General features: G+C 57.4%; 12 protein-coding genes across 13 annotated transcripts, besides 10 other annotated features; 7 read left to right on the top strand and 5 right to left on the bottom strand.

The window, feature by feature from the left end:
- Nucleotides 1–313: 313 nt before the first annotated feature.
- Nucleotides 314–339: a tandem repeat.
- Nucleotides 340–447: 108 nt separating this feature from the next.
- Nucleotides 448–735: a tandem repeat.
- A 771-nt stretch (nucleotides 736–1506) lies between these two features.
- Nucleotides 1507–6217, top strand: EKO05_0004806 (uncharacterized protein; the record flags this gene model as incomplete). Of its 2 annotated transcripts, none has more annotated exons than XM_059636465.1 (4): nucleotides 1507–2142; nucleotides 2266–2604; nucleotides 2848–6071; nucleotides 6124–6217. In XM_059636465.1, 4 exons carry the CDS (start codon nucleotides 1507–1509, stop codon nucleotides 6215–6217), a joined length of 4293 nt encoding a protein of 1430 aa, XP_059492448.1. The 2 variants fall into 2 exon arrangements, with proteins under 2 accessions (XP_059492448.1, XP_059492449.1); XM_059636466.1 differs by having other exon boundaries at nucleotides 2221–2604.
- Nucleotides 4085–4115: a tandem repeat.
- Nucleotides 6218–6524: 307 nt separating the features above from the next.
- Nucleotides 6525–6559: a tandem repeat.
- A 590-nt stretch (nucleotides 6560–7149) lies between these two features.
- On the top strand, nucleotides 7150–7758 carry EKO05_0004805 (uncharacterized protein; the record flags this gene model as incomplete). Its single annotated transcript, XM_038939322.1, has 4 exons — nucleotides 7150–7183; nucleotides 7300–7329; nucleotides 7448–7594; nucleotides 7664–7758. The coding sequence occupies 4 exons, from the start codon at nucleotides 7150–7152 to the stop codon at nucleotides 7756–7758; spliced, it is 306 nt and encodes a 101-aa protein (XP_038799354.1).
- A 386-nt stretch (nucleotides 7759–8144) lies between these two features.
- On the bottom strand, nucleotides 8145–9443 carry EKO05_0004804 (uncharacterized protein; the record flags this gene model as incomplete). Its single annotated transcript, XM_038939291.2, has 2 exons — nucleotides 8145–9107; nucleotides 9162–9443. 2 exons carry the CDS (start codon nucleotides 9441–9443, stop codon nucleotides 8145–8147), a joined length of 1245 nt encoding a protein of 414 aa, XP_038799353.2.
- Nucleotides 9412–9565: a tandem repeat.
- A 517-nt stretch (nucleotides 9566–10082) lies between these two features.
- On the top strand, nucleotides 10083–11215 carry EKO05_0004803 (uncharacterized protein; the record flags this gene model as incomplete). The annotated part of the gene is made up of 3 exons (XM_038939256.2): nucleotides 10083–10331; nucleotides 10382–10866; nucleotides 10939–11215. 3 exons carry the CDS (start codon nucleotides 10083–10085, stop codon nucleotides 11213–11215), a joined length of 1011 nt encoding a protein of 336 aa, XP_038799352.2.
- Nucleotides 11216–11326: 111 nt separating this feature from the next.
- On the bottom strand, nucleotides 11327–12560 carry EKO05_0004802 (uncharacterized protein; the record flags this gene model as incomplete). The annotated part of the gene is made up of 3 exons (XM_038939325.1): nucleotides 11327–12204; nucleotides 12259–12418; nucleotides 12471–12560. 3 exons carry the CDS (start codon nucleotides 12558–12560, stop codon nucleotides 11327–11329), a joined length of 1128 nt encoding a protein of 375 aa, XP_038799351.1.
- A 966-nt stretch (nucleotides 12561–13526) lies between these two features.
- On the bottom strand, nucleotides 13527–14249 carry EKO05_0004801 (uncharacterized protein; the record flags this gene model as incomplete). Its single annotated transcript, XM_059636464.1, has 3 exons — nucleotides 13527–13612; nucleotides 13668–14082; nucleotides 14184–14249. 3 exons carry the CDS (start codon nucleotides 14247–14249, stop codon nucleotides 13527–13529), a joined length of 567 nt encoding a protein of 188 aa, XP_059492447.1.
- Nucleotides 14250–14269: 20 nt separating this feature from the next.
- Nucleotides 14270–14322: a tandem repeat.
- A 344-nt stretch (nucleotides 14323–14666) lies between these two features.
- On the top strand, nucleotides 14667–15659 carry EKO05_0004800 (Enoyl-CoA hydratase; the record flags this gene model as incomplete). Its single annotated transcript, XM_038939204.1, has 2 exons — nucleotides 14667–14805; nucleotides 14929–15659. 2 exons carry the CDS (start codon nucleotides 14667–14669, stop codon nucleotides 15657–15659), a joined length of 870 nt encoding a protein of 289 aa, XP_038799349.1.
- Nucleotides 15660–15901: 242 nt separating this feature from the next.
- EKO05_0004799 (uncharacterized protein) lies at nucleotides 15902–17848 on the top strand (the record flags this gene model as incomplete). The annotated part of the gene is made up of 1 exon (XM_038945666.1): nucleotides 15902–17848. The coding sequence occupies one exon, from the start codon at nucleotides 15902–15904 to the stop codon at nucleotides 17846–17848; it is 1947 nt and encodes a 648-aa protein (XP_038799348.1).
- Nucleotides 16354–16370: a tandem repeat.
- Nucleotides 16534–16583: a tandem repeat.
- Nucleotides 17849–18130: 282 nt separating the features above from the next.
- EKO05_0004798 (uncharacterized protein) lies at nucleotides 18131–18564 on the bottom strand (the record flags this gene model as incomplete). Its single annotated transcript, XM_059636463.1, has 3 exons — nucleotides 18131–18178; nucleotides 18239–18312; nucleotides 18408–18564. The coding sequence occupies 3 exons, from the start codon at nucleotides 18562–18564 to the stop codon at nucleotides 18131–18133; spliced, it is 279 nt and encodes a 92-aa protein (XP_059492446.1).
- Nucleotides 18565–19127: 563 nt separating this feature from the next.
- Nucleotides 19128–19769, bottom strand: EKO05_0004797 (Dihydrodipicolinate synthase; the record flags this gene model as incomplete). Its single annotated transcript, XM_038939166.1, has 3 exons — nucleotides 19128–19608; nucleotides 19667–19712; nucleotides 19760–19769. 3 exons carry the CDS (start codon nucleotides 19767–19769, stop codon nucleotides 19128–19130), a joined length of 537 nt encoding a protein of 178 aa, XP_038799346.1.
- A 419-nt stretch (nucleotides 19770–20188) lies between these two features.
- Nucleotides 20189–20221: a tandem repeat.
- Nucleotides 20222–20872: 651 nt separating this feature from the next.
- On the top strand, nucleotides 20873–21469 carry EKO05_0004796 (uncharacterized protein; the record flags this gene model as incomplete). The annotated part of the gene is made up of 1 exon (XM_038945665.1): nucleotides 20873–21469. One exon carries the CDS (start codon nucleotides 20873–20875, stop codon nucleotides 21467–21469), a length of 597 nt encoding a protein of 198 aa, XP_038799345.1.
- Nucleotides 21470–21562: 93 nt separating this feature from the next.
- On the top strand, nucleotides 21563–23531 carry EKO05_0004795 (uncharacterized protein; the record flags this gene model as incomplete). The annotated part of the gene is made up of 2 exons (XM_038939239.1): nucleotides 21563–21732; nucleotides 21794–23531. 2 exons carry the CDS (start codon nucleotides 21563–21565, stop codon nucleotides 23529–23531), a joined length of 1908 nt encoding a protein of 635 aa, XP_038799344.1.
- Nucleotides 22893–22945: a tandem repeat.
- Nucleotides 23532–23810: the final 279 nt, after the last annotated feature.

Below are 23810 nucleotides of genomic sequence, written 5' to 3'. Positions count from 1 at the left end.
GGAGGGAGGGCAGACGCATTGTCTGCGTCAAGCCAGCTGCTGGAGCTTATGAGACGGTGCGACGAGGCACAGAGCTGGAGGGAGGGCCGTGCCACGTTTGCTTGGACGCAGTTCGCGCTCAGCTGGACCAAGACTGCAGACGGAGAGGGCACGCAAAGCGTTTGATGGCGAGACAGGTTTGCCTCACTTGCCTCACTTGCCTCACTCGACTGTTTGCCCGAGCGGTGGGGGATGCAAGACGCAGGCCGCAGGACGTAGGAGGGCGCGGGAAAAGGAAATAAGAAAACGCCTCGGTGCGTCTAGTCCGTGCTGACAGGGCAAGGCAAGGCAAGGCAAGGCCCACATCGACGTCAAGGTGTTGGGGCAAAGTGCAGCAGGATGCGTGGGAGGGGAGGGCAGCGGCGTTTGTGTGCTGGCGGCTCTGCAGCGAGAGCAGGGCAGACATTGCTGTTTGTTGTGTGCTGTGTGCTGTTTGCCGTGTGCCGTGTACTGTGTGCCGTGTGCTGTGTGCTGTGTATTGTGTATTATGTATCATGGACTGTGTTTTGTGTATTATGTATCATGGACTGTGTATTGTGTATCATGTATCGTGGACTGTGTATTGTGTATCATGTATTATGGACTGTGTATTGCGTGTCATGTATCATGGACTGTATTGCGTGTCATGTATCATGGACTGTGTATTGCGTGTCATGTATCATGAACCGTGTATTGTGTTGTGCAGTGTGCATTGTGCATGGTCGAAGCCACAGAATGCAACACGCACAGCGTGAGTCGGCGGCGGCGGGCATGACTGTCGTCCAGGCATCATGGATCACGCAGTATGGTTGGTCATGGATCACAGAGTGTGGTCGGTCATGGATCACAGAATGTGGATTGTTCATCGCTGTCGCTGTCGAGTCTGGAGTGTGCGTCTTCCGTCTCGGCGGGCGAATCACATGCGAGGGGGCGCCATGGTGGCCGTGTGCATGTGGATGATCCCTGTGGCTCGCTAAGGCGAACTCAACTTGGGCGAACAATTTTCAGGAAGAACGCCCTCTCCCTTCACACCTCTTCATCGTGAAGACCAGTACCACATCTCCGCAGCGGGCTCAGTGATTCTCCACGCGAGCCGCTTGCCCCTTTCACAGACACGTCTGTTGAAATCACCCGAGGAGCACCTGTCTCGACTCTTTTCACTGAAAGCCGGTGAAAGCGCTCGGACAGCCTCCCCCGTCGCCCTCTTGCCCAGGAGCCGACCGATTTTCGCCCAACGCGACCAGCCCGATTCCTCTGCACTCGAGTCCGCGCCCGCCGCCGACTCCTAATAGCAGAACCGACCCCGCTTCGAATCTGAGATTCGTCTGTCCGCCACTCGCCCCGCGCCGCGCCACAGCCTGTGAAAAGCGACTGCACACCAAACCGCGACTGCGACGCCCTCGTCCGCACTCGCCCACCGCCACCGCCCACGCCTTCGCCCGCCACGCCACCGCCACTCCACCGCCGACCTCCCGCCCCCAGGTCCTCATGAGTGCATCCGCTTCGCACGCGCAGAACCCACCGACCGCCGCCGCCGCTTCCTCGACCGCTACGCCCGCGAACAAGTCCTCGTCTGGATCGTCCGCCACCGTGGCCGCTGGTTCGGCTCAGCCCACTGCCCGCAGCTCGTACGCCAACGCGACCAAGAAGATCTCTTCTCCTACGATCGCGTCCAGCGGCGCGCCCGCGGCAGTGGGAGCCCCGCCGTCCGCACAGCATGGCAAGAGCGCCTCCGCCTCCGTCTCCCCCGTGAACGGCAGCGCCGGCATCACGCCCGCCGTGCCCACCATCCCCGCCATGCCCGCCATTGTCGGTGGCGGCCCCAACGGCGACCACGGCCGCAAGTCCTCGGTCCACATCAAGCAGACGCCTCCCACCGCCGGCCCGCCCTCGGGCATCAAGTTTGGCTCGCTCGCCGCCTCGCCCGCCCCTGCACATGCCTCGCCCGTCGTCCAGGGCAGCGCCAGCAACCTGAACCCCCAGGCCCAGAACCCGCGCGTCGCCTCGCCTGCCCACTCGCCCTCGCCCATCCCCACGCCCATCTCGGGCGGCCCCAAGCCGGACAGCCTGCCCACGCGCCCCAACCTGGTCTTTGGTGGCCAGGGCAGTGAAAGCGCCGACAGCGTAAGTGTACGCCCACCCATGCTTCCCAAGCACCAACCGTGCCCCGCCCGTGCCCCATCCACTGACTCCCCACCGCAGACCCGCCCCGCTATGCCTGCGCAACCCAACTCACACGCCCCCCAGGCCCAGCACCTGCGCCGCGAATCCTCCCAGTCCTCCCACAGCAACCCGGCCGCCAACTTCGCTCCCAACGGCCGTGGTGGTGGCCGTGGCTTCCAGCCGCAGGCCCACTACAACCCCAACGTTGCCAACCACTCGCCACAGCCCTACCGTCCCATGCCCAACCAATCCATGGGACGAGGCATGCCTCCGGCCTTCACCCCCCAGGGCGCTATGCAGCACAACTCCCCCTACCGCCAGAACCGCAGCCCCGCCATCACTCCCGCTACCATGCACCAGCAGCAGCACTTTGCTAACCCGCAGGGCGCACCCTACTACCCGGGACAACCCTACCCCCAGCCAGTTCGTATACCTTCTCATCTTCCCAACCTTCTCTCTACTTCGGAGATTAGCAAAGCGATCAACACGTCGGCTGCATCTCCCATTTCTCCACTTTCTCAGTCTCCGCATGTTCGTTCGACAAACCTGAAGGCGCTTGAGCTCCAAGCACCTGACGACGAGTCGAACGCTTTCTTACAACCTGTCGACTTTTCTGCTTTCACGACTCATGAACACGATCAGTATCTAACGGCTTTGCAACAACAGAATATGTACGGTATGCCTCCCCAGGGTCTCGATCCCTACGGCAACTACTATGGTGGCCAGCAGTACGGGCTGCAGCAGTCGATTCACTACCCTGGTGTTCCTGCGAGCCCTGGTCGTGGCCACGGCTTCCCTCAGCAGATGCAAAACCCTTACTCCATGCCTGGCCCTTACGGTCAGCCGCCTCAGGGACAGAGCATGTCGCGCACCCCCTCGCAGATGTCCGAGCGCCCGCCTTCTGCCGTCCCTCAGCCCACAACGCCTGCGATGACCAACGTGAACCACATCTCGCACGCCCACACGCCCAGCGTCACATCCGCCAGCCCAGCACCGAGCTCGAGCGCCTTTGAGCGTCCGAAGAAACCGAGCAAGGCCATCATCATCAAAAACCCCGATGGCGAGGTCGTCGACTTCAACAAGGGCAAGGGCGCTCCCTCGCCCGCACCCAACGCGGCCCCTGCAGCTCCTGCACAGTCCAAGTCCCCCGCGATTGTCGCCACGCCTACGCCACCTCCTCGCGCTCCCAGCGCCTCAGACGCCACCCGCACTGAGGAAGCACCTGCCAAGTCGGCAAGCGAGAAGAAGGCCGACTTCGTCAAGCAGTTCCAGGAGAAACTCCGTCTTCAAGAAGAAGCGGACAAGAAGGCCAAGGATGATGCGGACTCGGAAGCCAAGGCCGCTGCTGAAGCTGAGCAGAAGAAGAAGGACGACGCCAAGGCTGCCGAAGAGAAGGCTGCTCAAGAGGCCAAGGACAAGGAAGCCGCTGCTGCCAAAGAGGCTAAAGAAAAGGAAGAAGCTGCCGCCGCTAAAGAGGCCAAGGAGGCTGAAGAAAAGGCCGCTAAGGAGGCAAAGGAGAAGGAAGCGTCTGACGCGGCCACCAAGGCCGAAGACGACGAAGCGGAGAAGAAGCGCAAGGAAGAGGAGGAATTCGAGCGCATGGTCGCTGAGATGGAGGCGGAAGACAAGAGGCGCGACGAAGAGGACAAGCGCTACGAAGAGGAGAAGAAGCGCAAAAAGGCCGAAGAGGACGCCAAGGCTGGTGAAAAGGCCAAGGCTGCTGAAGAGGCCATGCGCAAGGCCGAACGTGAAGCTGAAGCTGCTGAGATTGCCCGTGAAAACGAGACTCCTGAGCAGAAGGCTGAACGTGAGGCCAAGGACAAGGAGCTCTTTGCCTCTCTGAAGAAGAACACCATGTTCGGTCCTGGAGCCACCGGCGAGGAGCCCAGCGAGGATTCTGCACCTCCGGCAGCTGCTCCTACTCCTGCTCCCGCGGCCAAGCCCTCATCTGCTACGAAGCCTAAGCCAGCCGCGCTCAAGCTTGAGACCAACAAGCCTGTCGAGCCAGCTCAGCCCACCGCTGGTATGGAGTCGCTCAAGACAGCTCGTTTCCTTGCGATTCGCAACGAAGCCATCAACTACCCTGAGGGCATCCAGTCTCCCAACCCTGCGTTGAACCAAGGTTCCAAGAGCAAGGGCCGCCAGTACGACAAGGACTTCTTGCTCCAATTCCAGGAAGTCTTCAAGGAGAAGCCTTCGGTTGATTGGGACCTCAAGCTCAAGGAGACCGTTGGTGATGGTTCCGACTCGGCTCGTACACCGTCTGTCCGCGGTAACACTGTCGGTGGTCGCGCTCCTTCAGGCCGCTCTGGTCTTAGTGGTCCTGGCGGCATGGGCAACTTTGGTCAGGGAGGTGCGTTTGGTACTACGCGCACATTGCCTCCTGGCACAACCTCGCAACAGCGCTTCGAACAAGCCTCTGGCCGTGGTGGCACAATGACCAACCCTCTGGCACCTTTCGTACAGGGCGGTAGCCAGCGTGGTTTCCCTATGGGCCCACCTGGCATGTCCCGTTCGTCTTCCTTCCAGCCTGGACCCAACTCCCCTCGTGTTGGTTCGCAGGGTGGTCGTGGTGACCGCAGCCGCCGCGGCGGTGGTGGCCAGAAGGGTCACCAGTCAGACGTCAAGACCATGCCTCTCACTGCTGGCAAGGAGGTCAAGGACCTCGAAAAGTCCACCACGGGCTGGAAGCCCCACGGATCCGAGAAGCAGGTCGTCTCTGGCCACATGGCTCCCGACATGGTGCAGCGCAAGGTCAAGGCCGCTCTCAACAAGATGACGCCCGAGAAGTTCGACAAGATCTCAGACCAGATCCTCGAGATTGCCGCACAGTCCAAGGACGAGACTGATGGCCGCACTCTCCGCCAGGTCATTCAGCTCACCTTTGAGAAGGCTTGTGACGAGTCTCACTGGTCCTCCATGTACGCCAAGTTCTGCAACCGCATGCTTCAGACTATGAGTCACGACATCAAGGATGAGAACGTCCGCGACAAGCAGAACAACCCTGTCGTTGGTGGAGCCTTGTTCCGCAAGTACCTTCTTAACCGCTGTCAGGAAGAGTTTGAGCGTGGTTGGGAAGTCAACCTGCCCGAGGTACCTGACGCGGGCAAGGAAGCCACCCTGCTTTCGGACGAGTACTACGTTGCGGCCGCTGCCAAGCGCAAGGGTCTGGGTCTCATCCAGTTCATTGGTGAGCTTTACAAGCTAGGCATGTTGACTCTGCGTATCATGCACGAGTGCGTTCTCAAGCTCCTGGACTTTGAAGGCTTGCCTGATGAGTCTGCCATTGAGAGCTTGGTCAAGCTTCTGCGCACCGTTGGTTCCACCATGGAGTCCGCTGAGGCTGGCCCCAAGATGATCAACATGTACTTCGAGCGTGTTGAGAAGGTCATGAACATGGAAGGCCTCCCATCTCGTCTGCAGTTCATGCTGTTGGACACAATCGATCTTCGCAAGTCTGGCTGGAAGTCCAAGGACATCCTCAAGGGCCCCAAGACCCTCGCTGAAATCCACCAGGACGCTGTCGCTGCGCAGCAAGCTGCTGAGATGGAGCGATCGCGCTCGCAGCGCGGTGGAGGCGGTGGTCGTCTCCCCATGGGACGCGGTGACGCGCGCTCATTCTCTGGCGGCGGCATGATGCCTCCCCAGGACACCGGCGGCCGTGTACAGATGGACGATCTCCGCAAGTTGTCCAAGGGCGCATCTAACCGCGGACTAAACAACACCGGTTCCCTTGGTCCCTCCATGCTGGGCAGCCGCAGCGGCAGCGGCCGTCGTGGTCTCGGTCCCGCTATGATGGGCCGTGGAGGTGACGAGTCGGGTAACTCTTCCCGTACCGGCACTCCCCCAGTACAGAAGGAGAAGTCAACCGCACATGCAAATGCGTTCGAGTAAGTCAATCGTTTTGATGGGTATAAAGACCATTTTCTAACTCCTCTGCAGTGCGTTAGCAGCCCTCGAAGCCGAAGACAACGCCGGCGAGGTTGGCTCCCCACAACCAGCTGCCGCCGAGACGGAAGCAAAGCCGTCTGAGTGATTACCTTCTAATTCGTTTCAGCGCGTGGCGGTCATACCCATAGACAGCACCACACGCGGTAATCTAATCGCTTGTTTCGTTGCATAGACAGGGGCATTTTCTGCGCGCATTCTGCTGCATTTCGCATCAAGACTAGCGGGGTTCAAAAGTTCTTTGTTGTCGAGTCTCAGGTCTCGAAAGGATGGTGGTGTTTTGACCATCTTTCGGCCTGTATCATGAGCGGGTACAATACCACGATGGCGTTCCGGATTTGCTAAGGGAGCCTCCACACCGACCGCCTCTGCGATTTGGGTGGATGTTTTGTCTTCTGGTTCTAGTACCCTTTCCTCGTTCTTCGTTCCTGCATCTTCTTGATTTTAGGATGCGAGTGGTGGACGCCTGCAATGCGTTCTTCATGGTCGTTTCCTCCAAGGCCTGTCTTTGGACCGCTTTACTGAGAGGTCCCCTGTACAGAGTTCCTCGGCATGACCGTATGAACACGCACATGATGGGAGGATTTACGACGGATGGCAGGTTTTTTCGTGTGCATAGCTCCATCTAATTCAGAACGAACTGATAACTTCATATGTTGTGCACTCGACTACTCCATGCCTGATCAAATATCCCGTTCTAACATGCACCCGTTCAACATGGCGATTTGTCCTCTCACCAGCCCGTCCTGGGTGGGGCTTAGCCCTGTCAATGATGTGATAATACGAAGATCGATCTGCAAGCCCACACGTATCTCAGCCTCTGAGAGCCGTTGAGAATCGATGATCCCCATTTCTCTCACCAGGTGAGGGGTCGCGACAAGGATAGGTAGCTGCAGGGCAGATACGACGTCATACCAGGCTGAGGTACCATATATAGCAGCAATGAATTGCTTAACATGTTACTACTTGCACACACCCAATAACCATTCAACTTGACCCAGACAGACACCCATCATCAACATGGCCGAGCAAAACCAGCAACATCAGCAGAAGGGTATGTACCTATCTCTTTGACGCAATTCACATAGCAGGAACACGACGCATCGAAGCACCGTTCGCAGGTGTTCATCAAACAAAGCACCCCCCGGATCAAAAGCTGACCATCGACAGGCTTCTTCGGCACCGCAACCAGCGGCCTCGGTCCGTCCCATTACACCTTTCAACTCACCCACTCCCTCCTCCGCCTCAGAAAGACACACATCCACCAACACGATCGCCGCTTGTTTTTGCCTCCAGTAAGCATACTGACTTGCACCAGGCAACACGCTCGGCGCTGCAACCAACACGCTCGGCAAGGGCGTCGGAGCCGTCACGGACGCGACGGGCAACGTTGTCAGTACGGCAGGGAAGGGCGTCGGCGACACCGTCACGGGGCTCACGCAGGGTCTTGGAGACACCACCAAAGGTGAGTTGAGTTGCTGAGGGGGATTTTTTGGTGAAGCTAAGCATGTGCTGATGGAGTTTTGTCTTGCAGCTGGAGGTAATTTCGTCAAGGATACGTCGAAGAGTGGGACGGATAGTCTTGGCTTGACGGAGGCGGAGAAGAAGAAGGAGCAGCTTAGGCAATAGAGGGGGTTAGGGTTAGGGGATGAGGCAACGAGAATGTCATTGGAGGACAACTGCTTGGTGCGATGGGATGTAATGATTCAACCCAATTCAATTGAGACAGGATCAATACTGCTGTCTACTTTGCTCTCACACTACACACCGATGGGACACCTCCATGGCGGATTTCATGTCGGCATGCTGGGACGCTTCGTCAATGAAACAGGAGCCGTCGATGCCTGTGTGCGGCATCGTCAGAGTAGACGCATCGATTTCTGGAGCGCCGCGTATCCAATAGTCCATGATAGTAACGTGTGGGGGGGCAACCAGTAGCCGTACAGCAGTCCATCCTTCCTGGTAGAACTGCCTCGCGCCGAGACGTCCATATTGATATCAAGACACCCAACAACTCAACCCACCATTCCACCCTCCCTCCATTCATCCTCAGGAATACCCACTCTCCCCTCGCCAACCACCCTCAACGGCGCCCCAAGACTAAACCTCCCCCCCTCCTCAACCCAATACCCGAACCGCTCCCCCCTTTTCTCCGGCTGTTCCCGAACCTCGACCTCACCCCTCAACACCCTCGCCATGAACCGCCGCACAGCCAGCAAGCACGCCACAGCATCGACCCCGACCGTAACATGTCCCGCCGAGAGCGTGACACACCTACATGCCGTCTCCGCATTCCGCCGTTCCACAAACCCCAGCAGGAGATGCACGCTCCGCCACCAAGCGACCAAGTCGCCCTCGCCCGGAAACAGGATGGGCGCAGGGGCCTCGCCGCCCCACGGCGCGGCGCGCGATTCGGGGCTCTGGCGCTCATACAGCGCGTCGCCGACGTACAGGGCGCGTTCGGCGGCGTCGTACCAGGCGAGGCTGTCCGGGGTGTGGCCTGGGATGTGCAGGGTTGTGAGGGGGAGGTGCAGCGGGGTGGGTAGATGCGGGTGTGGGATTGTGAGATGCTGGTCGTGGGCGGCCCAGAGTGAGGTCCTGTATACAGGACAGCGGAGGTTCATGCTCGCGCATAACGAGTGCTGCTCTAGATTGGAGCGGGGGTGCAGGAACGCGGGGTCGTGGGAGGAGGAGAGGATGGCTATGTTGCGGCGCTGTGGGCTGTGGAGGAGGGGCTCTAGTCCGAGGATGTGGTCGTAGTGGCAGTGGGAGAGGATGACGAGGTACAGGATGTCGTCTCTGTTTGGGTTTAGGTGGTGGTCGATGAAGGTTCTGATGTTCCAGTCCTGACTGGTGGTGGTGGTGTGGTTGCGGGTTGATGTGCCGCAGCCGGTGTCGTTTACTATCAGGACGCTGGCTCTTTGTCCGTCGGGAAGCGTCTCTGTGTGTTTCTTCACGTATATATGTGGATACTCGCCCTGGTATGGTCAGGACGCATGTTTCATTCGCGTCGGTGTGTTGCATTGGCTTACGAATCGATCTCTTTCACGAACAAGGTATGTAGTTTGGTTCAGCTGACGGATGGTGAAGGGGCATTCATCAGGCCCACTCTGGCTTTTCTCAGTCGCAGCATGGCGCTGCGATGCACGACGGTGTAATGAGAACCATGTCACCATACACACCAGACATGCAAGAAGGAGGATGTACGCAACTCGTTGCATTAGCGAGGGTGGATGAACGGTCCAATGGTGACGTAGTTTGTCTATATTTGTCGATTTGTCTATGTTTGTCCATGTTTGTCCATGTTTGTCCATGTTTGTCCATGTTTGTCCATGTTTGTTCATGTTTGTTCATGTTTGTTCATGTTTGTTGATGTTTGTTCATGTTTGTTCATGTTTGTTCATGTTTGTTCATATTTGTTCATGTTTGTTGATGTCTAGTTTCGGTCAGAGCCCGAACATGAAAGTGGGACGTGCAGGAAAGAGTGAGTAAGCTCTTGGTAAGCCGAGGAACCCCGCACTAGCGGAGCACCCGCGTCCCGAGAGGTTCCCCGCGTGCCCGCCTGTCGTGTCTGTCGTGTTCATCTCCATGCGTCGAGCGGGGCACCATCACGGCGGACAAATGCTGCAGCCTATGAGGCGTCTGGCGTGGTCATCAGATACCGCGCCAGGATGCACCACTGCCGCCGAGCTCATAAGCGGCGGGGCAGTTCCATGGTTCCCACGTCCCTACTGACCGGCAGCGCCGTGTTAGCTAGGATGCCATAGCTTGAGATATGACCGACCTCTTCGTGCTACTATTTAACTTGATCCAAGGTCTTGCCGAAGCGCTGGGCTTCCGTAACTACAACCTCTGGTCTCACGCCTCGTCTGCCTCGTCTAGAGAAGTCTGGGCAGAACGCCAGCCACTGCAGCAAGACGAACAAGTCGAAGCTGAAGCAGGACAGGTTTAGCATGTCTACTACCGGCCCCCCAAAAGATGCCTCTGTGCCGACCCTGAAAGATCTCACGATTGACAATATCACGGAAAACGTAGTCCGCATCAACTCACAATGCGCCGATCCGAGACTGAAGTACGTGATGGAGCGCCTGGTCTCGCATCTCCACGACTTTGCGCGCGAGACACGCTTGAGCTTCGATGAGTGGATGGCAGGGATCCAGTTCCTCACGCAAGTGGGACAGATATGTTCAGACGTACGACAGGTATGGCAGACGGTCAGCATCCCGCTTCGCAAGGCGCTAAGACGAGGTAGGAATTCATCCTCCTCTCCGACATTGTCGGCCTCTCCCTCCTCGTCGACTCCATCGACCACCCCAAGCCAGCGCACTCGACAGAAGGAACCGTGCTGGGCCCCTTCCACACCCACGACGCCCCAGCCGACCAGAACGGCTTCTCCATCTCGGCGGACCCCAACGGCGAACCGCTGCTCGTGCTGTGCACAGTCAAGTCCACGAGCGGCGAGCCCATCGAAGGCGTCAAGGTAGACATCTGGGAGACGGACAGCAACGGCAAGTACGACGTGCAGTACGACGACCGCGGGAGCAAGGCGGACGGCAGAGCAGTCATACACAGCGACAAGGACGGCGTCTTCTGGTTCCACGCCATCGTGCCTGTGCCCTATCCCATCCCGCACGATGGGCCCGTGGGGCGGCTGCTGCAGAAGCTCGGCCGGCACTGCTGGAGGCCGAGCCATATGCATTTCATGTTTGACAAGCACGGTTTCGACCACCTGGTGACGTGAGTGCCCCATTCCCCTTTGCTTCGCCGTAGCCGGGCGTTGCCTTCAGCGGCTGACCCGTGTTCCCACAGCGCCCTGTACCTGCGCGGATCCGACTACGAGACCTCGGACGCCGTGTTCGGAGTCAAGGAGTCGCTCATCGTAGGCCTCGACACGGTGACGCCGGAGCAGGCAAAGGAGTACAAGGTGAGCGAGGGCACGAAGCTGCTCACATACGACTTTGTGCTCGTCACAGACGAAGAGACGAAGAAGCTGAGGCACGACGAGGCCGTGAGGGCTATGAAGTCTCTTGGCCGAGAGGAGGGCATGACCATCATCAACGGCGTACCCGTTCCCGACGTAGACTAGGACAGAACAGCAAATGCACGGGAGGCCAACCAATTCAAGGGCCTTTGAGTAGGTGGCAGAAACGTGACCAAGATCTCTTGCTTCGCAACTCGTCCGTCCACCTGTCGCTGCTCAGGCATCCACCTCGATCTCGCCCCTCAGAAACGCCTTGACCTTGTCCCCCCAAACCACCTGCCTCTTGTACACGGCCATCTTCGGCACGCTCCCCGTCTCCAGCCCGTCAATAGCCTCACACAGCGCCTCGCCACTGCCCTCGTCCCTCAAGTCCGTGATCGGATACAGATGGGTCCTGATGGTAAACACAATCGCCTTTGATTCCGGCAGTCGATGCAGCGTCTGCCTCTCGCAGCGGAGGAACGTCGTGCGCAGATTGACGTCCGTAGACTGCCGGGCTGCTTCGTCGGGCGTAGCGTGGCTTCCTGCTCGGCAGAACAAGTCGCCCGACGTGGTGATGGTCCAGTTCCACCTTTGCACGATCCGGCCAAGGGGCAGCATGGCGAAGAACCTGTCCATGGACAGCTCGAGCTTCTGCTTGTAGTGCGGCACCGGCGTGTGGATGTCGGCGAGTACTAGGCCGAGCTTGGACCGCGTGCGGAAGCCAGAGGGGAAGCAGGTGACAAAGGCTTCGAGCCGGTATTTGCCTGCGTCTTCGGGCGTGTCCGAGGGCAGGAGGAACAGGAAGTCGTCGTTGATGTGGGAGCCCATGAGCTCGAGGGCGTGGGCTGCCGAGTCTGCGGTCAAGGGTAGGCTTTCCTGGGTGGTTTTGTTGAGCAGGCCGGTGGAGGTGAGATTGAACAATGTGGGGAAACGTTCAGGCAGATAGGTGTGGGTGAGCCATTTGTACATTTCAAGGACGGCTGGCGTGGCTTTGGGATTCGTGCCTAGGACTTCGTGGTGCTCCTCTGCAAGCAGCTTGCGGCGTATCTTGATGCGCTCGTGGTACGTCTTGTCCATGACCACGAGTTCGGAGAGAGTGATGTTCTCGATCGCTGGTACATGCATCAAAAGTGAATGATCAGCAGTGGTGCCTCCTCAGAACGTACCCATTGTCATGTGGAATTTCGGTTTGAAGGGGCGGGCCTTGATCGGCTCTTCAGCGTTGATGTTGAAGTCTTTGAGGGGTGTGATATTGTAGTATACATCTTCTGCGAGGTTGGCTGTAATTGTCGAGTTCCGTCGCTTGGCAGATGGTTGTGATGCTTTCTGATGGTACGGTTAGTGCTTTTCAAACTCGACTCCAAACTGTAGATCTTACTTTGAAGAACTCTCTAGCGGTACTTGTGATGAACGTTATTGCTGCCGCTCCAAGCAGCAAACAGGCCCACGTGTAGGGTACGCTGATCATGTCGAACGAAAGATTTGTGGTGTCACGCCAGGCTGCCGTTGTAGAGCAGAGAAGTCCAGGGGCGCGAGCTTATATGACTGTTTCTTTCACGTCGACACTAACAGTAATATCTGTCAAGACCAAAGGGCGCGCCCTCTGACCAAGATGATGACTAGACGCGGCAGACGCGGCAGACGCGATGCTTGCGGTCCGACTTGGGATGTCATTGCCTAGTGAGGTTTAACCCCACCTTTGTCACTACGACTGGTAACCATCAGAAGCCTAGCCGGTCGCCAACCAGATCTCTCTTACGGACCGAGTGGGTAGTCTAGAGTTGGAGATGCTGATGTAAAGGATCCTTCTGAGCATCAGCTAAAATGAATAGCCGCCGACGCATTATGCCGCCTAGACGCGTGTGTTGAGCGCTGTACAATAGTCACGTTGAGCGTGCCGCAGCTTTACGAAGATGCGTGGCTCGCGTTGGAGACTGCTAGATTTGGGACGACCGGAGATGCGAATCCCCGGTTCGAGGTCTCCCAATGATGGACCATTCCTCAGACGTCATCGTAGTAGAGCGAACGGCGCTGAGGTGATGCAGATAAGAGTGGTGGTATCCACCGTTCCTCAGTTTGAACATAGCACTTGCGCATAGCTTGCGTGTTGCTGGAGGAAGTAGGTTGTTGAGTGCGCTACCCTTGTCATCTAGGATTCTGCAATCGATCAGCTATTCACCAGCATGGTTCGCACACTGCTAGCACATGTACGGAGTTGTGAAGATGTAAGATTCGCTCCCAATCGTACCCAGCATTAGAAATATTGGTGTCTTGACGTAACCTACGTATACATATCGTGCAGCATCCAGGCGTGAAACCTTCCCTCATGCAACAGTTTGTCGCAGCTTGTGTACAATGATGCTCGCGCTAAAAGCAGTCTATTCGTCCGCAAGAAACGGTGGTGATTGACCAAACGCGTGCGAATCGAATGTATTCAGTTCGAGGCGCCGGGGTAGCGTGTCTTGCCCACAGTGAAGGGGACGTAGCGATACTTGATCATGTGCTGAATTTGTCGTCGCACTGCGGCGTGTCAGTTTGCTGGTCTCGCGCGTGCTCGAAATGCGTCCGAACTTACTGGTCAGGCCGAAAAGGATCAGCCAGTACACAACAAGGACAGGCCAGAAGACGGGCAGGTTGAAAATCTCAAACCAACTGCAGAAGAAACCGATAGCGATGGCCTTTGTGGTCGAGTACCAGAACTTGAACTCTGGGAGGCGGCGCACGAAGGGCCTGAACTCCTGGTCCTCCTTGGTGGGGAGACCACTTGCGTTTCCATCCTCCATGCCCTCATCCTGCTCGAGCGCGGGGTCGAACTTGGGCGAGAGGAAGGCAAGGAAGAGGTTCAGCAGGTAGATGCCCAGCGAGTAGGCGACAATGTACCAGCCCTGGGCGACGAATATGCGCAGGCCGAACAGGAGGAAGAGGACAGCGGTGCCCACCCATCGGTAGGTGTTGTAAGGCGTGGACTTGTCGAGATATGCCTGGAACATCTGTTCAATGTCAGTTGCTGTTCGTTCTCCCAGCCCAATCCAGCGCATCTGTTGTGCGGGGAGTTAAGCGGCGCATCGCATGCGCCAGGCAGTAGACGTACCCTGCCGTACTTTGTTGTCTGCGCGGTGACGGCCGCGAAAGGGGTATCAGGTTCCGGCGAATCCATCGTTGCAGCGTTTCCTGGGAGGCGTTTGGCGTTTGGCGTTTGGCGGGGGTCGGCGGTCGGCGGTCGGCGGTCGTGAGCGTGTCCAGAGGGCCCGTGGCGAGAGAAAGGGTTGTTTGTTGGGGCGACAGTGTTGAGGCGACAGTGTTGAGGCGACCGTGTTGAGGCGACCTGTCAGGAAACTCAACTTGTCGCGCGAGGCTGAGGAACCAACGGAGGGCGCGCTAGGGCCAACGCGTCCTGGCGGGCAGCTGCAAGCGACGAGTGCGGCTTAATGGCTCGATGGGTTGCCTATGACTGTATGACATAGCCTCGGCAGCTGGAGCTGTGCGGGAGCTGTCCACTTTCCGTGAGAGCAGACGTCCAAGACTCTGCACTCCACTCTGCTCTGAAGTCGAGCTCAATTGCACCTACTTCACCATGCAGGCCTTCAGATCAACCGCGACAATCGCTTCGCAGTTCAAGGCCACCCGTCTCCCCAGATTTGCAAGAGCCTACTCCACACAGAAGAGCTATGAGCACCTGCTCGTCTCAACGCCAAAGCCTGGTGTCGGCTTCGGTAAGGTGCCCCCTTCCACTCGCTCATAGCGCAAACGCTCTTCGCCCAGGTGGTCTCGACAAATCACAACAATGGCCCAGAGCTTTGCGCTTCCACCTTCAAGCTCCTCCCTGACAGCCGCAGTCCAGCTCAACCGCCCCAAAGCTTTGAATGCGCTATGCACCCCTCTCATCCTCGAGCTCAACCAAGCACTGCGCGACTTCCAGGCCGACAAGTCCATCGGCGCCATTGTCCTCACCGGCTCCGACAAGGCCTTTGCTGCCGGCGCAGACATCAAGGAGATGAAGGACCTCACCTTCAGCAGCGCCTACGGAAACGACTTCATCGAGACCTGGTCAGACCTCGTCACCTTCTTGAAGAAGCCCCTCATCACAGCCATCAACGGCTACGCGCTGGGCGGAGGCTGCGAGCTCGCCATGATGGGAGACATCCTGTACGCTGGGCCCAAGGCCGTCTTCGGCCAGCCAGAGATCAAGCTGGGTGTCATTCCTGGCGCTGGTGGATCTCAGCGTCTGACAAAGGCAATTGGAAAGTCACGCGCTATGGAGACCATCTTGACAGGTGACAACATTTCCGCGAAGCAGGCCGGCGAGTGGGGGCTGGTTGCCAAGGTGTTCGAGACACCAGAAGCCGCGGTTGATGGCGCCATTGCCACCGCCGAAAAGATTGCAGGATTCAGCCAAATCGCTGTCAAGGCTGCCAAGGAGGTGGTCAACAAGAGCCAGGAGCTGGGCATCCGGGAGGGTGTCGAGTATGAGAGGAGAGTGTTCCACGGCCTGTTCGGCAGCCAGGACCAGAAGATTGGCATGTCAGCATTCGCTGCAAAGGCCAAGGCTGAGTGGAAGAACGAGTAGAAGCCTCAACATAGCACTGAACAGCGACTTGAACACACAATGCATTGTCCCCCACACTCCACGAGTCATGTCCAGCACCAGTAAGCGTGCCCCGGTGGCTCCTGCCGATAGGGCAGGGCTTATCTTAGCGCCCACGCGAGCCGGGCGCGTGATGACGCGGGGATTCATAGACCTTCGCGAACCACCATGTCAGTGCACTTGTCCGAGCATCTCACTGCTTGCAGACTGCGGTGCTTGCTACCATGGAGGAAACACCCTGGATGCGGGACATCCTGCGCTTTGCGCTCACAGCCACAGCCTCGACGGCAGCGCCATGGGAGCCCGAAGCTTTTTCGACCACCGCCGGTAGAGGCAAGCTCGTGGACCCTGATGACCCAGGAAAAGACCCGCGGTTCCGGAAACTAGTCGAGGCGATACTGTTCGGACGGAAGTTCCTAAAGACATACAACCTGGTCCTGCTGGGTGTATTGTTCGTCTTCACGGCGTGGCATGGGAGCGAGAAGCTCCTCTGGCAGAGGGCGCGGAAGAAGAGCATCGCCGCGCTGAGCAGGCGGACCCAGGACGAAGGAGAAACGTGGAGTAGCTCAAGCAGTACGATCGAAGGCAATGTGACGCCGCCCGGGCCCCTCAAGCCATACCATGAGGCCGACAACGACGCTGCTGAAACGAGCCCTCTGCTGGCTGCGAGACTGCCACGACGACGACGACGACAGGGTGTGTGGGCACCGTATTATATCTCCAAGTCGATACTGCAGTACCAACCACCTCCGATCCCGGTCATCAACAAGACTCTGCCTACAAACGGCGTGACGCTGCTCGTGCTGGGTTGGATCGCCTTGACCGTCTTCTACAACCTCTACCGCATGCCTCTGTCCTTCCTGTACCTCTTCGTCTTCGCCGATCGCTGCGGCATCGTCTTCATCTCAAACCTGCCGCTGCTCTACCTGCTCGCTGCCAAGAACCAGCCCATCAAGCTCCTCACCGGCTACTCGTACGAGGGTCTGAACATCTTCCATAGACGCGTGGGAGAGGTCATGTGCCTGGAGGCATTCCTGCACTTCTTGGGCATGGTGGCTGTCTGGTACGGCATGCTGAGACATCTAGGCTTTACGCTGGCCAAGTTCCTGTTCAATCGAGTCGTGCTGCTCGGACTGGCGGCATTCATCGCCTACGAGCTTATCTATTTCACCTCTCTGGGCAGCTTCCGTCGGCGATGGTATGAGATCTTTTTAGCTCTGCACATTGTTTTGCAAGTCGCTGGTCTGGCATTTCTCTGGTTCCACCACTACACCTCTCGACCCTACGTGGGCGCCTCGCTCGCCATCTTCCTCGTCGATCGTCTCGTGTACCGGCTCTGGCTGAAGTCAAGCACCCACGCCGCCACCCTGACCGTCATGGAAGACGACGAGACCATCCTGCTATCCTCCAACTGGGACGTCAGCAACCGCTCGCCCGCCCTCCGCTTGCTGTCCCACAACATGAAGCACGGCTGGGCACCCAACGAACACATCTTCATCTCCGTCCCCGCCCTGTCCCGCAAACACGCACTACAATCCCACCCCTTCACAATCTTCTCTGCTGCCCCGAACACCCACCGCATCACCCAAGACGACCAAGGCAAGCACGCGTGGTTCACCCTCCTAATCCGCGCCCAAGCCCAGTCTGGCTTCACAAACCAATTACTAACCTACGCGCGCACCCACTCCCAAACACGCATCCGCCTCGATGGCCCGTACGGCTCCTCGCACGCGCTCGATCTGCTCCGCTCATCCTCCACCGCGGTCCTCGTCGCCGGCGGCTCAGGCATCGCAGTGGCCTACCCGCTGCTGTACGCCCTTCTTCAACCTTCGCCCGAGGACGCAGAGACTGCCATGCTCAAGTCGCGCAGAAACGTCAAGCTCCTGTGGATCACGCACAGCCCGTCTCACCGGCTGTGGATTCCCGAGGATAAGCTCAAGGAGCTGCAGGACTGGGGGTTGGACTTGCTGATCCCGCCGCCGACCGCGCTTGCAGGACGACCTGACGTGCGGACTGTGGTGGGCGAGTGGGTGGATGCGGAGGGAGGTGGGAAGACGGGTGTCGTGGTTAGTGGACCGGAGGGGCTGGTGAGAGATGTCAGGAACGTTTCTTCACGGAAGATTTGGGCAGGGAGGGATGTTGGGTTGGCAGTTGAGAAGTTTGGATGGTGAGCCTATATCATCTCGCGCAAAGCGTATACAGTACATGAGCGTTTGGGGATTTGAGTTTAATTTGGCGTTTGAGCGCTGTCTGATTCAGATACACGCAATACACGCTACCTTCCTGAGGTGCACAATGTCTCTCAGTTGACCCTTTGAGCTCCGCTGGTGAAGTGTCTTCTCAGACTGATTCACGACGTGTCCGAGCCAACGTGCGCGTGTTCCTCAGAAGCTCGATACATGTGGGGCATGCGCCTGGGATATGCGCCTGGAGCCTTCGAGATGGTCGGTACTTCAGGATGCAGATGTGTTGTTCTTGGGGTTCTCGGGCGACATTTTCCACTGCACCTACCTGTCAGTCAAAGCCTAGGGCTAACAGCTCTCGTTACGAGGAACGCATACAAGTTTGCCCAGCACCTTCTGCTTCTCACCAAAGGTCATGTCTCTGTACTCATCGCAGTCGCGGTGGGCCTTGACTGTGGACCATCCATGTCAGCAAAGTCTTCTCCAATATCCCTTGTGCTGGCGCCTTCCTTGCGGGGAGTCACCGTGACTGAGGGAGACTACTCACAGAAGGCATGCATGTGCTTCAGGGCCTGCTTTGCCTTCTGGCTCTTGAAGCCGGTGCTTTTCAACTTCTTCTTTTGTGCGGCCTTTTTGACGCCGGCACCGGTGTCTTTCAGTGCGGCGTCATCGACAGATGCTGGCGAAGTGGGTGTTGGCGGCATGATGATGGTTGGGACGATGGTGGTATGGTGACTGCACAGTTCAGAGCTGATCTTGGTGGAGGTACAAGTAAGCGAGTGGAAAGTGTTTAGCAGAAGGCAGTGAGGCAGCTGTGGCGGGCCTCGATGGTGAGGGTGAGGTGAGAGCTCGCAAATACAGCAGGCAGGCGCGCTAGCTCACCGAGGACGCGCCATGACTATGAGATTCGTGGTGCTCACGTACATGTAAACGAAGGCCTGTGGTTTAGTGAGAGAGATGAACGATCTTGCACGCAGGCACTGAACGAGCTCTTTTGAAAGAGGCAAGTCAAGCAACGAAGGTCCTCACATACTTTGCTTAATTCTATGATGCGACACATGGAAGAGGCGTCCTCAGGGAAACATGTGTCCGGACGTAGAGTTTACATGTCGAAGTTGAGGAAAAGTGTTGGCTTGTTCCATCCGAAAGCTTCTTTGAGACATCCTCTCAAGCACCAACGATGAGCCGTGCTACGTACTCTCTCAACTCATTTGCATGCTTCTGGCCCTCGCTCCAGGCCGTTGCTTTTCAGCACATTGGCCCTTCCTCATTGTTGCGCCTTGGCAGCCTCAGCCTCTGGGCTGCCCACGGCGACCAGCTTGCCAACGACAAGGTACTTCTCCTCGAACCTCTCCTCCCATCCTCGCATAGCCTCCCTTTGCTCCTCGTCTAAGTCTTGAAGCGTGTCCAGTGGACCATCAAGGTCCTCGGTCAGCATGCTCTCGTCAAAGCTACCGCACGCCAGTCCTCGGCTGGCATCGCGGCCGGCAAAGTTGGCATACGGGCCACCTGGGCCGTAGAAGTTGCGCCCAGACGTCACGTCAAACACACGGCCACGTACAGCGAGGTATACTGGCATACTGTTGAGGCCATTGTAAGGGAACAGCTCGGGCGGGGTAAAAGTGCGGAAGACGGTCGGCGGCGGAGCGCTCGGCAACGTCTGCGGAGTCGAAGGCTTGAGGCGGAGGTATAGGATGAAGACAAAGAGGGAGAGGAGGATGAGATTTATGGGTGTTAGTGGCGAAGATCTAGTTCCGAGTGGTCAGAGCGGTGCTGGATGTCGATGCGAAGGTACGGTCTCCTTACGCATATGCTGCCGGCGGCTCGATCTTTGCTATCGGCTGGACTGTTGCTATGAAACCATTAGCGTCGACTAGCCAGAAGACTGCGGTTTCCCACCTTCGGCCATGACTTGGATAGTTGAATCGTGGTCGTGGCGGTGTCGTCGAAGAATGGTGCTGGACGTAGTGCTGTGGTGGTGGGTTTCAGAGAGCCTTGAAGGGGGGACGTCATTTCGCCAGGATGCACTGGTTGCGCATTGCTGACAGCCGAGCCAGCGAGCTGACTCGCATTGCCTCAATACAGTCAGTCGTGTGCAGTGACAAACACCAATCCGTCGAACCTCTTTCCATCTCGAGGACTGAAGACGGAGTGAACACCCATCTACACAACGTGTTCTACCCTCGATGAGGGTGCTTGTAGCGCTGCGCATGGAATGCAGACATTCCCGTGACTCGCACGCGCAGCACGCCTTGGGCCTCACCCCGCTCTGCTTGCCCTCACAGACAACACAGGCACACACCTGCAAGTCTTCACCGCACGCGCCCGCATGCACAAGCACAAGCACAAGCACGCGCGCAACTCAGGCGACAGGGTCCATTCGCCCCGATCCACAACTGCACATGAGGCGACGCCTGAAACACTGTCATCTGGTCTGAAACGCGGGACCGCGATTCATTTCGGCCCCCTCGGTTGGCTCTCATTCGCCCGCTGTGTCTCTCCATCGACGCCGTCGAAACATTTGGGTGCACGCTGCCGAACCACTGCAGGCGCGTTCGTGCAAAGGTGAAGCAGCGACAACAGCCAACAGCTGTGCCTCTGCCTTGAAAGTTGAGCTGCGCCTCCCAACCCAACCCAACCCAACAAGCACAACAAGCAATCCCACAGGCAGCCTCCACACGCCTCTGCCACGGCTTGCTGACTCCTTCTACTGACCTCCGGCGCGCCTTCTGGCATCATCTACAACAAACAGCAGCCTCACCTCCGCACTCCTCCTCTGGCAGTCTTGTTCAATTGGTACGTATCTGAATCTTGTCTTGCTGTCTCTCCACACCCACCCCACCTCCAACATCCGGGCTGGTACCACCTTCATCCTTGGACATCCCTACCTGCAACAGCTCTTCCGCTCGTTTGCACTTCTGCCTGCGTATTGCCTGCCTGCCTTCCACGCAGCGAACGCCCTTGGGTCGCACAACTTCTGCCGCACACGACATCCCACTACCGCCGCCCAGCATGGCCTCGACGCAGGGACCCGTTAATGTACCAAGACCAAAGGAGAGCGTGACCTTTGGTCTGATCGTGCTATCCGTCTTTATGCCATGGCTTGCTCTCTACCTCGACGGCGCCTCGTGGCCAACAATTGGAATCAACCTCGCGATATGGTTCTTCCTGTTTCCAATCGGCACATTAGGTGCCATCATACATGCGATTGTCTGCCTCTGTCGCACAGATAAGCACCGCAAGTACTCGAATCCCGCGCGCCGCCGTCTCCGATACCACAACAGCTACAGTGCACAACCAAAGGTCTATACGGAGAACAAGGCCCCGAGTTCAGGGCTATTGCCAGCTCCTGTCACACGGGCAGTCGCCGAACCATCTCCTGCTCCGGTCACGAGAGCAGTCACCGCAGGACCTGTCCCAGTGGAGAGAGTACCCACAGAGCCTCCAGCTTCTCTGCAGAGGGCAGCTACAGGGCCTCCTCTCATAAAGTCGCCGGTGATTTCGTCGTCAACCTCGCTATCATCGTCCGACGTCGAGAAGGAAAACTCGCTGGCTGCTGCACTCCCACCAAAGAGAGAGGATAACCCTTTCAAGGACCCTGATGTTTAATTTGATGTTCTGTTGTACCCTTTCGTGGTACGGGGACTGGAGCTTTATATAACTTGAATTGGCGCTAACGCGTGTTTCAAGCAGGCACTCACCATGTGGAAACGATTCCAGGGTCACGGGCGCGAGAAGGAGAGACATGCGCAGATAGGCCACCCTGTACTTCTTGAAACGACCTACGATGAAGAACAGCTTATGCGGAATCCTCATGTTACCGGTCTTCAAGCTGCAAATTACCGACACAATGCACCCTCTACAAGGCACTAGTAAGTCCCGAGTACTCAAACTCTGTGACGTGCCATTTCAGTCTGCTTACATAAACTGCAGTCATTCATCTTCACAAGACTCCAGAGTCTCCAACATCCCTACTGTCTCTTCTGTCTACTCGCGACCTTCAAACGATCTATCCTACTACTACGACAACCCTACGGCAACTCCGCCTTCTACGTACGAAGACATATCACCCCCAAGCTCACCAGAACCAGCACGACAGCACAACTCTGACCCACCCCGAAGATATCGCTCCATGCGCGACGTGTCACCAATGGACGAGAACCGTGGTGCAGTCCCCGCGAACAGCAATATACCTGTGCTACGCAAAGCACCTGCCGTAATACAAACTGGCGAAACCAAGTCTTCGCAGAAGTTTTGGGGAGGCAAGGTTGCACCCAACAGCAAGGTGAAGTGGGATGAGTACTCGGGCGAGCCAACGTCGAGCAACGCAGGCAGAGCTGGCTCAGTAAATCCACTTGCATTCGCAAAAGATAACCTGCGCCCAATGGGCTACCAAGTGTCAGTATCGGGTCCGGAGAGCAAGAAGAAGAACCCTAGCTTTACAGATCGCGTTGGTCTCTTTGGTGCCAAACCGGCGCCAACTGAGCCTCCTCAAGCTCCTGAGCCATGGAGTCGCGCGACGGGCCGCGCAGAAATCGCGCGATCTCTCAAAGACGATACCACACATCAAACGCTGCAGATTCCACGAAAACCCTCTACGCGAAAGGTCGAGGGGCTCGGTCTGGACATGTCAAACGCTGTTGCGACAATCACCAACCGCGTCGCGTTGGCAGCTGACGCTCGGCCTGTCGCGAACAAGCCGAACGCTTTCGACATACATAGCGAACCCATCAAGCCTATACTTCCTCTCAAAATCGGCAGGAAGTCGCCTGACTACGAATCGACTTCTCCCACCACACCTGAGAACCATGGCCTTGGTATCTTGAATCCGTACTCTTATCCAAGCCCGGTCACGCCAACAAACGAGAAGCCATCGCCGTCTTCTCTTACGACGGCTGATGATCGAAGTGGAACATCCGAGACAGAGTCATGGGAGCGAAGTCTCACTCCTAAGCAGAGCACTATATGGGACAAGCCGCTTGAGCAAACGCCCGAGAAGGTTAAGGAGGCCGCACAAAGTCGCTTTTCATGGACAACCTACAACACCACAACCACCTACCAGCATTCACCACCTCCTTCCCCACCGGAGCCAATGCCAACTTTGGGTGCGTCCACGAGGACCAGGATAATGACAGAACCTGCGTCAGTTGCTTCCTCGGTTCTAAACCGCCGTCGTCCTGTTCCTCAAGCGGACAAGATCCCCGGCACGCCACCAGCTGTCCGCAAACCAGTTCCTGCTGCCAGGTCTCCGGTCGCATTGAAAACACGCACAACAACTCTTGCTTCCCCAACCTCGCCGCGTCCGGGCTCGGCGTTTTCAACTTCAACCACAGGCACACAGAAGGCGCTACCGCAACCACCAACCACATTGAGCGCAAGCGACCATGTTGCCATTCTAGAGTCTCAGATGGAAGATCTGCACGTTCGCCGCTCGAACGTGTACAAGATGATCAAGAAAATGAATGCTGCTGCGCCTTCGAACCCAATGTTGACGGATTTCAAGACAGCAAGAATGGCTGAGCAAAAGAAGAAGGCTTTCGAGGACGAACTTGCGGAGATGAAGATTGAGGAGCATGACATTGGCCTGAAGCTGCATCGTGCTTTGCGTAAGAGGGAGAGGGATGACCCCAACTCTGGCTCGGCGCTGTGGATCAGGCGAGTCACGGGTTGAGCGGCTAACAATGGCGGGAGTGTGTCGTGGAGCAAGCGTTCTAGCAGACGGCTTTTTGGGGTGCATAGCGTTGGTGTTTTGGGTAGTGTTGGATTCTTTGTTTGCTTGGGATATGTTTTCTCTGTTCCTTTCCGTACACGGCGCTAACCAGCGTTGATCGCGAAATACCCTCTTGTCAAGCGGACAATTACCGACACGAATCATCTCATACATATGATTGCATTCTATGATGTCAATTTCTGTGAAGTGTGGCAAAGCTCGTAAGAAGCATTCTACCGC

This window comes from Ascochyta rabiei, chromosome 7 (assembly GCF_004011695.2).
Source record: "Ascochyta rabiei chromosome 7, complete sequence".
In the NCBI taxonomy this organism is placed as follows: Eukaryota; Fungi; Ascomycota; class Dothideomycetes; order Pleosporales; family Didymellaceae; genus Ascochyta; species Ascochyta rabiei.
This window is presented reverse-complemented; position numbering and strand designations above follow the sequence as displayed.